The sequence below is a fragment of the Magnolia sinica genome, chromosome 4 (assembly GCF_029962835.1).
Source record: "Magnolia sinica isolate HGM2019 chromosome 4, MsV1, whole genome shotgun sequence".
Classification (NCBI taxonomy): Eukaryota; Viridiplantae; Streptophyta; class Magnoliopsida; order Magnoliales; family Magnoliaceae; genus Magnolia; species Magnolia sinica.
In genome coordinates, this window is record NC_080576.1 from 16,581,776 (window position 1) to 16,596,934 (window position 15,159).

At 39.9% G+C, this 15,159-nt stretch overlaps 1 protein-coding gene across 6 annotated transcripts in view; it reads left to right on the forward strand.

The window, feature by feature from the left end:
• The first annotated feature begins 12,008 nt into the window (after nucleotides 1-12,008).
• The window catches only part of LOC131242603 (phosphatidylinositol 4-kinase beta 1-like), a 38,231-nt gene continuing 35,080 nt past the window's right edge, over nucleotides 12,009-15,159 (forward strand). For 4 of the 6 annotated variants that reach the window (XM_058241346.1, XM_058241348.1, XM_058241349.1 and 1 more), the window contains exon 1: nucleotides 12,010-13,865. In XM_058241346.1, coding sequence (XP_058097329.1) covers nucleotides 12,516-13,865 — 1,350 coding nt within the window. In that variant the 5' untranslated portion in view covers nucleotides 12,010-12,515. Of the gene's footprint in view, nucleotides 13,866-15,159 lie in introns of all 6 variants that reach the window. The other 2 variants (XR_009169665.1, XM_058241350.1) reach the window with 1 other exon arrangement.

The following is a 15,159-nucleotide window of genomic DNA, read 5'->3' on the forward strand; positions in this document are numbered from 1 at the left end:
AACTGCTCCTGTCTAAATGGATACAGATATAACTGCCATATGATATAGAGTCATATTCTTTCATGGAAAGGCAATAATTTGCTGTGAATGGGTATGGATTTCTTGAAGTAGCTCTTTAACACCTCTTTAGAAAGAAATCCATGACCCTTTAGTTGATATAAATCCTGGATACTATAATCCAGAAGAAAATGCTCTTAATTCTTAATATTATATCATCTTCTGTGCAATTACTCTTGATCTAATCTCTTACTGAGTTTTTTCTGAACGTCTTAAGGCATATCAGTGTCAAAATTAGAGATCTGTTCAACACTTAAATGTGCAAAATTTCGTGTTGAAAATTGGATTGAGAGTTCATTGTATCCTGAAGACAATTTATAGATTTCCTTCGTTTGCACTTGTTGGAATTTTCAGAAAAAGGGCAGCAAATCTGTCTTGAGAAATCAACTATTCAAGTCGAGCCTTGAACCCGATAGATCTGATCGTTTTCTTCTATCTTCCGTTGTGTACAAGAAACTCTTACATTTCTAACAACCCAACCAATAGTTGAATCAGCCGAAATCCTCTACAACATCTATTGTACCAGCCCGTGACAACACCAAGCTTGTAGGGCCCACGATGATGTGGATGGAAAATCTACTCTGTCCATCAAGTTATTTTTCGACTCTAGGTACTAGGGCAAATTTTTTTACAAAGAAAAAAAAAAAATCAAGTATTGCCATGGCTCATTTGGGCTACCCAGCAAGGGACAACATGGGTGGAATTCCAATCATAAGTTTGAGTGTAGGGTAATCATGGTGTGCACTTTTCATCAACCCTATTAATCAAATATAACTCACTAGGATAAATTGAAGACACAAAAAACAACTTGATTTAAATAGCAGTCCACACCTTTTACACCCTGATCCATGGCTCGAGTGGTAGACTGAGTGAAAGATACCTTGTTTCAACACTGAGGTCTTGGCATCAATATCCAAGTGGGTGTGGCTAACAGTGAAGTGTGAACTTACAGTGGGTGTACTAACAAGCTAACAGAAATTTTCTTTTTTTTTAAAGAGCAATTTTACATTTTCCACTTGAAATGGCCCATAAGAATTTTCATAAAGCTGATTTTTTGTACGTATGGTTCAGATAAGGATTCTCACATGACAGATAGAGTGGATTTATATATAAAACATGGTGGGCCCAAAGAACTTGGGTGTTTCAAGCATTGTAGACGGTTCCCATCCGTCGCAATGTAGCTTAATGGATTGAGAGAACACAAATCAGTTAATCTTGTGCAGAGCATCCCTTATCTGAAAAAAAAGATCAATCACTTGAGCTAGAATCTATGTTGTAAGAGTTGCATTATTCCAACTAACTAAAATCAAAGCTGATAGTTGGAAACCCAAGCAGCATAAGCCGGGTTCAAGTGCCGTACTGTGACCCGTGAGCAACTAAACTATCTCCTAAACCCCCTGATTCCGGGAAAGCTTCGGGTTCAGGTACCATACCACAGTGGACCCCAAAGGAGGGGGACAGCGAAGTCCATTTTTTCTTAATCTTCCAGATCATCATCATTTACCCTTTTCTCCATCAATGCATTGCCATTTTTTATCTCTTGATTTTGCTGACTGTTCTTGCACACCAAATGTACGGTGGGCCATGAATACGGGTCTTGGTGCGACAGGCTACCAAATTGTGCCACTTTCCAGATCCCTTTCCCTTCTTCCTCACATGCATCTCATGTCCCACCTAACTTGTATATTTATATACCATAATCGATAACAGGCATTTGGTCCCAGCTCTGTGGGGTCTACCTGTGATATGTATTTAGAATCCAAGCCGTTCTTTGGGTGAAATTCCTTATGAGAACCGCACATCCCAAGAAGCATTCTGATCGAAAAATCAGGTGGGATACATCGTCCACAGTCAGGCCTACAGCGCTTATATTCACCTGTTGTGGCCCACTTAAATTTTGGAATGTTTTGAGTTATGGTTTATCTCTTGATCCTGGTGGGGCGCACCTGATGAGTGGGCTGAGTGATATGTACGTAGACGGTGGACCCACATTCCATCTGGAAATTTCTATGGTGGGTGTTGCCGACCTAAGTGGACTTTGGGAGCCTGTTCTAACATGGGGGCGCGGCTTCGCTAATCTCTGGATCCACCGAGGTGGGTGGATGCTTGACATTGGGGCCTACTGTGATGTATATTCCTTAAATCCAATCCGTCCATCTGGTTTGAAAGCTCATTTTAGTGTACAAAAAAAAAAAAAAGCAGAATCAAATCTCGGGTGGATCACACCACAGGAAACAGTGGTGATTGACTATTAAAAACTTTTTGTGGGCCACAAAAGTTTTGGATCAAGCTGATGTTTGTATGATCCCTTCATAGGGGTCTTAGTGATCTTATCAACGGGTTGGATGAAAAATAAACATTCCGGTTGCCTCAAGAAGTTTTTAACGGTGGATATTCAATCACCACGGTTTCCTGTGGTGTGGGCCACCTAAGATTTGGATCTGCTTCATTTTTGGCATAATTACTTAAAATGAACTTTCAAAATGGATGGATGGGGTGGATGTAAGGAACATCCATCACGGTGGGCCTCATCCAGCGAAGGTACACTCCATTATTGGGTTCACATCTGATCGATGGGTTGGATGGTAGTCAGTAGTCACACATCAAGGTGGGCCCTCGACACAGCTTGAACGCATGTGAGATCATTCCCCCATATATGACATAAATGCTTGGGGAATGACACCAGCCGTTCGATGAAATTACCAACCTCGTTACTGTTCTGAAGAATCCCTGCATGAAGTGGTCCCTACAACTAGAATGATGAAAATGGACAGTTAAACGACTAAAGTGCCCTCTACACCATTCACTCCTTTGCAGAAATGTGGTTTTACACGCCCTTCCTCTTCTCACGTGCGGGCACGCACGTGGCTCCTGCTAATGCATGCGTAGCTAGTTAGGTGAGCATGCGAGTACCATGGCATCAGCAATGGGGCCCACCGTAACTGTTTGTGGGTCCATGTATCCTTTGGCCAATGTCGCTTCCAAGCGAAGAGGTCGTGGCTGCCATTCAAAGGAATTGTTTGGATTACTTAGCTGCGAAGTATTAAATCCGTCGTGGAAAATACCCTAGCACCAAAGCAAATGAAAGAAGGTACAACCGTGCAAGGAAGTTGTACTTTATGGTGCGTTTGGTTACACCAAAATATCACGAAGCTTCTTGACTAACCAGTCTAATTTGTGTAAAATTCTTGATATTTTGTGAAATTGGGTGCAACCAAACAGGCCCTTAATGGATATATGATGAGGGGAGTTATTTCATACTCTAGCCATGTGTGATGTTTGATAGTCCTGCACTCAGAAATTGTATAGGTAGCGTAAATCAACTCAAATTGAAATGAGTAAATTGTTGAACTCAATGTGACTAGGTCAATATCACGAAATCAGATCATTTGAATACTCATAACCTCTGATTGGTGGACCATTGAATGTTTTTCTATATTATAATTACCATTAAAATTGTGACATTAAAATTATTATGAGTTTATTCATTTTTTGAGTTCATATAACTCATGCTTCACATAAACTAACAGAGTCCAATTGTTAGTGATCCTTATAAGGATATTATTGACATTTTTCTTATGAAAGAGTTGTTTTTAGGGTAAGTTATATGGACTAAGATAGATTTACGATTTTAAAGAGTAAAATGAGGTTTTCTTTCATGCAAGAATAAGATTAAAGATGTTTTTTTTCCCCCCTTGAAAACAAGATTCCAACAAATTTTAAGAAATGTTTCAAAGTTTTCTTCTCAAGGTGTCTAAGGTAAGAAGTTCTTTTGCTAACATTACAGCGGTGGAAGAATTTTTCTTTTTAAAATTGGATTTAAATGAGTTTTATTATATTATTGAAGAATGTATTTTATTTTTTATTCTTTGTAATCTCTCATTGATATAAGGGATTTATCTTTTTTGGATTGGCCGTAAACATAACACAAGCAGTGAACTAATTATATTTTATGTCCTCGTATGATTGTGGATTTAAATTTTTATTTTTATTTTCAATTATATTCTTTCTACTTATTGTACATGATTATTAGATATTCCATGTACTTTTGAAATTAAATGAGTGTTTGATTTTAGTGGCACATTACTTGAACGGTGGCTCTAGTCACAAGTGGTCGACAATAATTTTTATCACTTCAATTGCGCCTAATAACTTGCATAATCCAATAGTTAGAAAATCATATGATTGAAATTATTGGCCATGACATCTAAGGTGGGACTATAATTTGAACAATTTAATTTGAGTTATTTCCAGACATACAATTTCTAAATAATTTCTAAATGCATTTTTGTCATTCAATTACTCCTATTCTAGTATCGAAGTTTTTTTCATCCTTTAAAAGGTTGTTGAATTTCACATGCATCTAGAGCCTTGCCCATCCACATGCAGGCTAATACATTTCTATCAAGTGAGCTACATTGTTTAGATCTTCTAAGCTTGAACATCCGGCCATTTCATGGCTCATAAAGAATCTGACTTATAAAAAAGAAAAAAGAAAAAGAGCCAATGGGCTGCTAGAAAATGATTTGTTTTACTGGTCAATTTACTTTGTATATTGTAACTCACCTAAAGTGTGAAAATTCTTGATTTTAAGGCTAAATATTATAAGCTTTGATCTACCGGCCACACATGTTTCATGTTAGCATGTAGGCTTGTGTGTAGATGGATATTATACGCACGCACATAGAAACTACTTTAAAATTGCACGCATGGCATGCAAGTCAAATAAAATTCTCCGAATGATGATTCCTAGTTAGATGTATCATGAACTAAAACTTGCTCTAATTTGATTATATGACTATTCAACTATTGGACTTTTTTGGGACAGTTAAAAATGAAAAATATCCAATGATCCTATTTCAAACAAGTGTCCCATGATCAAAGGTTAGGATGTTTAACTAATTTGGTATTGAAACCATGACTTATAGTGATAGTTAATTACACAATTTAGTTTAATTTGAAGAAAATGCATGCCATGTGTATAATTTCTAGGTGCCTGACTGGTATTATACATCCTACGTTGTCATTGATTGGGTGTCGCATGACCCCGCAATGAAAAAACAATGAATTTTCTAAGTTTTTGAATGCAACATAGGTAGCAGAATGATTACATGATATTAGAATGCATGATATGTAACACATACTTGGAGTTGAATTAATGGGGACCGCCCATGATATTTTTGGCAGAACCCAAATCATTTGTTAGCTCCAAGGTTAAAAGTATTTTTTGAAACCGGTATTGGTCATATCAGTGGTGAACCATACATACCTGATACACTGATTTAAAACCTTGGTTAGGTCGGACTTGGTATACATACCTGAGAAGTGGTGACTTGCTACAAACAGTGCCCCGTGAGCCCCACCACCAAGATGTATGTGTTTTATTGACATCTTCCATCCATCTTGCCAGCTCATTTTAGGGCATAAACCAACGTGGACCACACTGCATAGAATGATGATGATGGATCACCTATCATTAAAAGCTTTTTGAGGGCTACAAAAGTTTTGGATCAAGCTGATATTTGTAATTTCCCTTCATACATGGCATAATGATCAATGGGTTAGATTGAAAATAAACATTACAGTGGGCCCTACGAAGTTTTTATTGGTGGTCGTTCAGTCACCACTGTTTACCCATGTTGTGGTCCACTTGAGATTTGGATCTGCCTCATTTATAGGCTTATGCCCTAAAATAATGATCCAAAATGGATGCCCCGGTATGTGTAAGACACATTAATGCAGCTGGTTGCATCAACATGCAATCCACGTCTCCAAAACCGATGGATAGCATGAATGCAAAAGATGCACATCACGGGGCCATACCGCTTGCCGCCGGTAATATTCCTACTGGTAGGGTGACCGGGGAATCCTCTCCCCTAATGAATAGGTTAGAGTCTTGGAGACATACACACTACATGGTTCACCCATGATTCCATTTAGAAGTTTCTATGGTAAGTGTTTTGGATGCAGATTGGGTACTAACCCCTGGTTCCCTAGCTAGGAATGGATGGAGGCACTCTAAAGGGTCACCTTGATGTATGGATTTTGAATCGAGATCCTCTGCTTGTCACAAGCAAAAAATTCACCATGATGTATGGATTTTGAATCGAGATCCTCTGCTTGTCAGCAGAAAATTCATGTTTGTTGCAATCTAATTGGGCCACATCATCACACACTATACTTAATGCAACAGTATTGACAACATCAGTGATGATGTGGACGATTCACAATGCAGGAAAACAGGATTTACCTGCTTGTGGCAACTAGAGGATCCAGATTCATGGGTTTTTATTTACAGTATACTTCCATTTTCACATATCATTTTAGGGCACAATTCCAAAAGAAATGAGGTAGTTGGAAAGCTCAGGCAAACCATAGTGGGGATTAAACACCCATTGTCTGAAAACTCTTAGGGGGCAACAAAAGTTCTAGATTAAGCTGATATTTGTGTTTTCTCTTTATTCTGGTCTATGATGAGCCTTGGGAAGGTTTCAATGGTGGATGTTATTATCAGCATCACTTCTTGTGGTGTGGTCCACTTGAGCCTTAGATCTGCCTCATTTGTGGGCTTGTACATTAAATAATGCTGTAAAATGGGTGGATATTGTGTATAAGACTCATACCTTACGGTGGCTCATCAAGCCTCAATGCACGTGCTAACATGGCATGCATGCGTAGGAAGCAAATTGCATACTGTTCAATATGCTAGTGTACTAAGTAGACTTTATGGGCTCACCATGATATTTGTGTCATTTTCACACATCCATCCATTTTACCAGCTCATTTTAGAGCATGAACTTAAAATTGAAGTATATCCAAAGCTTAAATAGGCCACACCATAGGAAACAGGAAACAGTGTGAACACCTATCACCGAAAACTTCTTGAGGGGCCATAAAAGTCTTGGATCAAACTAATATTTGTGTTTTTCCTTCTTCTATGTTTGTGTGAGCTTATGAACAGGTTGGATGACAAATAAGCATCTCCGTGGTCCTAGGAAGATTTCAATGGTGGATGCCATTATTCCCACTGTTTCATGTGGTGTGGTCCACTTAAGCTTTGGATATACTTTAATTTTAGGCTCATACCTTAAAATTATCTGAAAAAAATGAACGGACAACATGGATAAGACACTTACATCCATGATGGTCCCATAGAGCTTATCAGTATGCTTGTTAATGGGTGGGATTGGGGTAGGTCTTGGCCTGAATTTTGAACTATTTTGGGCCGGGCATTGAGCTAGCCCTATTCAAAATTTTGAATTTTTAGGCCCCAGCCTGGCCTATTGACACCCCTAATAATGTCCATGCACGGTGCCGATTAAGTACTGAGTAACTCAGCATGTTATACTGTATTGAGTAAATTTGGTGGGGCTCACCATGTCGTATGTGTCTTATCAATGTTGTCCATCTGTTTTATCAGAAAACTTTAGATCATATTTCCAAAATTGAAGCACATCCAACGCTTAAGTGGACCACCCCACATAAAAATGGTGGGGATAATGCAATCCATTGTTGAAACCTTCCTAGAGTCCACAATGATGTTTATTTGTTGTCCAACTTGTTAATAGTGTCACACAAACATGGGAGAAGGGAAAACACAAATATAAGCTTGATAGAAAACTAATGTGGCGCCAATAAGTTTTCAATGGTAAGATGACGCGGGGGAAGACGTGAGGTCGAGCACCATCTTCCTCACAGAGACTTCTCGAATCCATGATAAAGAAAGTAAGCAAAGTAGAAAATAAATTCTATAAAACTTGAAATTGATTGATCATTCAAATAAACGAGTTCACAACCCTTTAAATAGGGATACCAAGCAATAAGAGAGAAATCAAAGCAAATTATAAGTAAAACTCCTAGAATTCACAACTTACTCTTTATAGACGGTCGTGATGTCTACTAATGCACAAGGTTTTCGACCAAAAATAGTAATTGTCGTATTTGGTTTCACCAAGCTTTTCTCCTAATTATTCTAAGCACTTCTCACGTTGGGCGCAACTCCTAAAGCCCAATGGATGAAGAGTTATAATCAAACTAAAACTTACTATTTATAGTAAAAACGGAAGTAAAATAAGGAAATGACAGTCGATCTAGTGGTATTTCTCAAATCCGGCTTGCGTAACTCGGCATAGCGAGGTTGGGTGGCTAAAGTAGCCCGTTCTACCCAAAAATCATATATTTTACGCCTGATAACTCAATTCGAATTGCAAGAAACACTTGATTTAAGCTCTGACGGTTTGGATTACTTCTATCGTCGACCAAGCCTTTTTTGATCCATCTTGGCTATGAAACTGACCGCGACCTGCTCTACATCACAAGAGTTCAATTTTTGTTGTTTCTTGCGATGTGATCTACTTAAACTTTGAATATGCTTTAATTCTAAAATCATATCCTAAAACCAACTAATAAAATTGGTGGACAGTGGATAAGACAAATATTTTAAGATGCGCCCCATAAAGTTTACTTAGTATGCTATAGGCTATTGAGTTACTCAATGTGCAATCTGTATCCATCCAAGCAGCCCATTAGGTGGGCCACAATATGGAGATTCCCAAGACCAATAATTTGGCCGGTATCCTAGTGAGTTGTTGCTATAGTGTGAGAAAAAAAAAATATACAGCTAAACATGTAGATAATAAACTTGTTTTATCCATTCACATGTCATAATAACAAACTCATGCAAGATCCAACCCTTTCATCAACTTGGCCAATCACGACCAAGTCAAATGATTTAGAATATGCCACATGTATGGCAGCCGTACTACATGTGGTGTAAATGAACTTAAAAATGAGAAGCTAGATACCTACACATATACGGCGTGTTTGGTTCATGGAATTGAAGTGTATTGAATTGTATTAGATGGGATTAACATTATTATTGCACAATGATTGCATGTCTGTAAATACCATAGTATTGTAGTCATCCAATCCCATGTTTGGGCTAAAATTTTTACTACGGGAAAACACAGGATTAAGCAAAATCATGTTTGGTGGGTCATAAAATTGTAATCAATGGGCAAAATTTACAACGGATATCGTTCACTTGTACACATATATAACCAAAATGTCACGTGTAAATGGTGCATATGGATGGACGGCATGGATAATTGTATGCATCAATGTATGACCCACATGTGTAGTGGATTTCAAAATCCAAGGAAATCATGCATGAGACAAGTTCAATTCAATGAGACTAAATGCAATTCCTGCCCACCTAATCTTAACATTTCCCATCCTCTCCAAATGTTGTATGGAATTGCACGGGACCAAATGCAACTTCATCCCACCTAATTTCAACTAATACCCTGTGCCAAATGCCCCCTTGTGAGCATTAAATGCTAGAGGTTTTTTGAGAAATAACTATTTACAAAGAGTCTCATCAAAGTAAGTCTTTTTATAGTCATTAAATGGTAAAGTCATATCACATACACAATTATGTAAAAGGAAAGTAAAACAATAAAGAAATTTGCATGTCATGGTACGATTCGTTATACTTATATGTGTGTCAATAAAAAAAATTTACAAGGTCGAATCCCTCAGAAAATAAAAATAAAAATTATGCAACCACTGCCATTCAAAAGCCTATATTAGCATCATATGATGAAGAGCTCCGACTTCTCGCCATACACGATTTCTTTATATAACACAACACTACTTATCTTAGTTTAAATTTTTAGTTCATTCACTTTTATCTAGTCTTATTGCAGAATGTTCAAAGTTTAAGATAAACTCAAATTATTGTTGTTTAATGCCATTAATGTAGAACACTTATAAGTAGCATAAATATTCACAACCCATAATAGTCATATCCCGACCAGCCAAATTCTTACTTGGAAAATACACCTTAGTTACATTCCGTTGTCAATCCACTTTAGTTGTTTGCCCATACATACGATTAGAGGTATTTATGTATTTATTTTGTTTATCCATTGATTGTATTGAGCTCTAGTTATAAATTAATAAAATTATCATTTTAGACTTTAGTTTTTAATTATTTTTATCAACCGTTATATTATTGGGAAAGTGCGACTCATTTACTCGGGTTAAAAAGTTTAATACTTTAAGGACTAAGCCTTCTCTTTTTTTAAATCACTCGATGGATGCAACATAGGTGGTTGGATGGTGAGGTCGACATTTACAAGTTTGATTTTACGACAGATTTGGCGCTTAAAGTCGCAGGTAGTCAATCGAACTCGAGTTTGGTATAACTTTTACACGTAGACACCATCCTTGAGCTGTTCATTAACCGCTGGGTTAGGTGTTTTATTAAATAGCAACAAATGATGCCTTGACTAGAAAATCAGGCCGATCTAATGATAAGATCAGCCCGGCTTTTTATTGGTTTGACCAATTGGATAAGTTCGCTAAAATCAGATCCAACCATGGCAAGGATAAGTTCTCTAAGCCCACATGCATGTGCAATAAAGCTATGATATGGGTTAACATAGCATTATAGGTCCAATATCCAATCCACCCATAAGAACTGTACCACTGCATTTGATGCCATATCTCTAGAATTAGGTTGATCCGTTAGTCGGCTGGACCACAGTTTGCAGAACAAATGTACAGCTCAGAAAACTTAGCTGAAGTGTTCTAGCTGTGTTTCAAATAATAGGGCCCACATGCTGATTAAACCAGAATTATTTCTAACAGGTAAAGGATCTGATCAACCTGATGGATGGTTTGATCTCTGGCGTGTACACGAGCTTTATTGCACCCACCTGTTCTCTTAGCAAAGCTCAGAATCAAGCGGCCCAGATGTTGTGCACATGTGCATCTTCGCACGTGCGGGAGTCGACTGCCAAAGTGTGTATTCCCCACTGTGCATGTGACCACACGTATTGTGATCACAGCCGTTGGTCTGGTAGGCCCCCAACTGGGTGGTCTATAAGCTGAAAATCTTGCCGTCTAGACACAATATGTGGTCTGATTGTCATGGTTTCCGAGGTTGAATGAGGACCGTTGCTCCATTGGAGTTAAACGCCCAGTAGCTACGAAACCCAGTTGCCTCGTCTCTTTGGTTATGGGCCACCCAAGTCGTGGGCCACTAAATAAGTGGCCCTGATCATGGTACTCAAGCTTGCCTACAAAGCATTTCCCCGAAAAATAAAAATTCCTCATTTTGCGGATGACAGCCTAACCTAGCTGGGCTGAAGCTGGGTGGCCTGGCCTCGCCAGTGTAAATGCTATAAGTGCCCCCTAAAGCGACCATTTCGCTCTCTCACACTCTATCGTCCATGCCGTTCATTTCACAAGCGTAGGTTGATAAGAATCGTTGATCTGGTGGGCCACCATATCGATGTACCAAAGCACAAGCATCAGTAGGAGCCTTTTTTCCGTACGCACTTATCTTTTACCATTCATTTCTAGACCACTGTGGGAGCATGATGATCTGATCACCTTGATTTAACTATTTAGTACTGTGGGTCGGTGGATTAACATCATTAAAAGAAATAGGAATTCCTTACTTCTCAAGTGGCCCAGTGAACTTGGGGTATTCCATCCATGATGGGGTAATTAGAATCAATGGCCTGGATTTTAGAACCGTTGGATCAATCAATCGTACGAGTGTCACTTATGATTATATGACCACTAATCCAATGAGGCATGTGGATTGGTTACAACCGAATAATTGTTATGATTGCATGGATTCTTGGACCCATAAATCATGCTTTTCATCTCACCAAGCGGGAAATAAGTTCACAAAAACGATCGTTTGAAAAAAAAAGGATACATGGTCCATATTCAAACTACAAGTGTGGCCTCTCTGATTGTTTGGATCTGTATGATTTTGAAGATAATGGATGTTTATGCTTTTCCTCAACAAACCAACGTCACGGATCAAAAACTCGTGTGGCAAGTCCGCACATGATCCGCGATGCAATCCGTCCATCTCATGCGATCCTTGGTTCCTACACTCATGAGTTTTCTCACTCGAAGGTCTTCGCAAGCTCCGTTTACCCAACTCTCAAACCTGGCTGGAGGCAAACCAAGTACCAAACCCCTCACCATCTCTTGCGCGCATGACGCACCCCGGCGTAAATTAACATAATACCCTTCTGATTTATTTATGTCTGATGATGGTACCTCGTCCTTCATCCCATCTTTCTCCGAACGACGTCGCCGACGGAGAAGAAGAAGAATAAAAACCCAAAAACCAGTTTCTCGGAAAGCAAGTTTCCAAACGCGTAAGTAAGATTTCACTCTCGGATTCTTATTTCCCACCCCCTCTAATCCGTCTTCATTTCATTTGAATTTCAATCACATCTCCTTCTTTCTCCTGCCAAAATCGTTTTCTTGTTTTTCTCGGAACACATTAAATTAGGGTTTCTAGGGTTTCAATTCCTTTGGAAAGAAATAGGGTTTCTTTCCTTCCCAATAGATTGAATTCTGCCTAGAGCTAGGGTTTCCACATCTTCCAGCGCTTTCTGATGATGGTCGATTGATTGACGACCACGATGGTGCGGCTTTTGGGACTCAACCGCACGTCCGAGCCGGACGAGTCGCCCCGTGAGATCACCACCCGGACGATCTCAACGATTGGCGGAGATGGCGGCGGCGGCAGTGGCGAGAGCGGTTGGCTCATCCGATTCTTTGACTCCGACTTCTTTTGTGAGTGGATTGCTGTCAGCTACCTCTACAAGCACGACCACCCGGGTGTTCGTGATTACCTCTGCAATCGCATGTACACGCTCCCTCTCTCCGGCATCGAATCTTACCTTCTTCAGATCTGCTACATGCTCCTCCACAAGCCCAGTCCCTCCCTCGACAAGTTCGTCATTGATATATGCTCCAAATCCCTGCAAATTGCCTTAAAGGTTCATTGGTTCCTTATGGCTGAGCTCGAAGACTCGGATGAGGATAATGAGGGCATCAGCCGGATCCAAGAGAAATGCCAGATTGCTGCCACGTTGATGGGCGACTGGCCCCCGCTCGTCCGCCCGCCAACCAGGAACCAACCCATGATCAACCGGATACTCTCCTCGAAGCCAAAATTCCTGTCACTGACCTCGTCCCCACCAGCCGCCAGTCCTACCCAACAGCGGTCGATGTCCTTCACATCCCCCTCGTCAGCTACCAACTTGTTCCAGGATGAGGGGAGCGACAAGAAGGTCTCATCAGACGAGAATAAGCTGTTTAAGAAGTTCATGCCTGGCACAAAAGTCCGCGATGCTCTTTTCTTCCGGAAGTCGGTGGACAAGGAGGAGGTAGAATCAGATAAGGACGGGTTCTTCCGAAGGCTTCTTAGGGATAGTAAGGATGCAGAAGAAGAGCTTTCATCGAGCACGGATGGGTTTTTCAAGCGGCTGTTTCGTGATAGCAAGAATGATTCGGAGGATAAGGCTGGTGGTGGTTCGAAGTCAGGGGAAGAGGATGAGAAGGATGAAGAGCTTACGTCGAGCACAGATGGGTTTTTCAAGCGGCTGTTTCGTGATAACAAGACTGATTCGGATGAGAAGGCTGGTGGTGGGTCGAAGTTGGGGGAAGAGGATGAGAGAGAGGGGTTCTTCCGAAGGCTTTTTAAGGAGAAACACGAGGAGAAGAAAGATGCGAATGAGAGGACAGAGGATGAAGAGAGGGGGAACGGGAGTATCGAGGAAGAGGAGCCCTCGGATTTTTTGTCTTTCAGGAGGTTGTTTAGGGTGCATCCAGAAGATGTAAAAAGTCCATCAGCGAATGAAAATGGCAGTGCTGGTGGTCCGTTTGAGAGCAGTCCGGGGACTGAGAATTTTTTCCGGAGGCTGTTCCGAGACCGAGACCGATCAGTGGAAGATTCAGAGCTCTTTGGTTTGAAGAAGCACAAAGAGGTCAGTGTATTATTTATCTGAATGTGGGTTTCACTTGCTTTCGTAATTCTTCTTTGATGCTGCTAGACCATTAGCTCTTGGTGCCAATTATGCTGCTCAATAGCTGGTAGTCTTACATCACTTGAAATACTTGGTGCGTCTTTTCTAGATGTATTTATCACATTTCGACAAGTGCTTCTGTCTTCCTTTTGGTTATCAAACACAGGTTTCAGCTTCAGTTGGTTTTTTGAATTCTGATTTGATGCAACTAAATGGCCACGCAAGTTGGTTGATCTAAGATCTGCTGACTCCAACCGTTCAGATTGTCTCGATTGATGATCTGGGACCAAATCAACGCCTGATGATCAATTGGATAGGATCAATGGTTAGCTTGCAATGTGGTGCCCATGGGATCAATCATATATGGTCATCACTTTTACAGTGTTTATTTATTTAATTAGTTTTTAGGGTGAGATATAAGTCATGATTAGTTAATATTTTCTATTTTCGTCACTTTCTTGGCGGGCCACTTTTCGGGTACCAAATGATGTCCGAATGATACAAAATTGGTCCCATTTGATAGCCCGTTAAGTTAGCTTTCAAACGAGCCCAAAGGCATGCAATTCTAACTTCGTTTGAGTGAGTGATGACCCATTTACATAAGGGCCATATGGTAGTGATTGGATTTTGGGGCAATTTGGTTATTTTTTGTTATTAGGGCTTCTTTCCTTGGAGTTTCTTTCTTTGGTTCTATTCTGTAGAAGATTTGGAGAGGGGGTTTATCATTTTTCTAGCATTTGGCTAGAGGATTCTTGGGTTCTTTCCCACAACCTCTTTCTTCTTTTTTTTGGCCTATTTGCATCCCCTTTTGGGGCATGCATTATGATTTCTGTTATTATGCTTGCAGTATCTAGTAATGTTGATACTGTTAATTCTTATATTAGGTTTTACCTAGTTTTGATTTTGAGAAATTATGCTAGTTTGTTTGGTGCACTTTATCATCATTATCATCATCATCATCTAAGCATTATCCCAATTAATTGGGGTTGCCTACATCAATCATGTTTCGCCATTCCACTCTACCAAGGGCTAGAACTTCAGTTCAACCATAGGTCGTCAAGTGTTTTCTTGCTACCTCCCTCTATGTCCTTTTGGGCCTTCCTCTTGCCTTTTAGAGCCCTCAACATATATAAACTCACTTCGATCGTTCACTGCTTGTTTGTGAAGAAGATTTGGGGTCATTTTCTCGGTCCTTTTTCGTATTAGTTGGGTTATGCCGAAAGCAATGGAGGATCTTCCTTGGGCGTGGCATGGA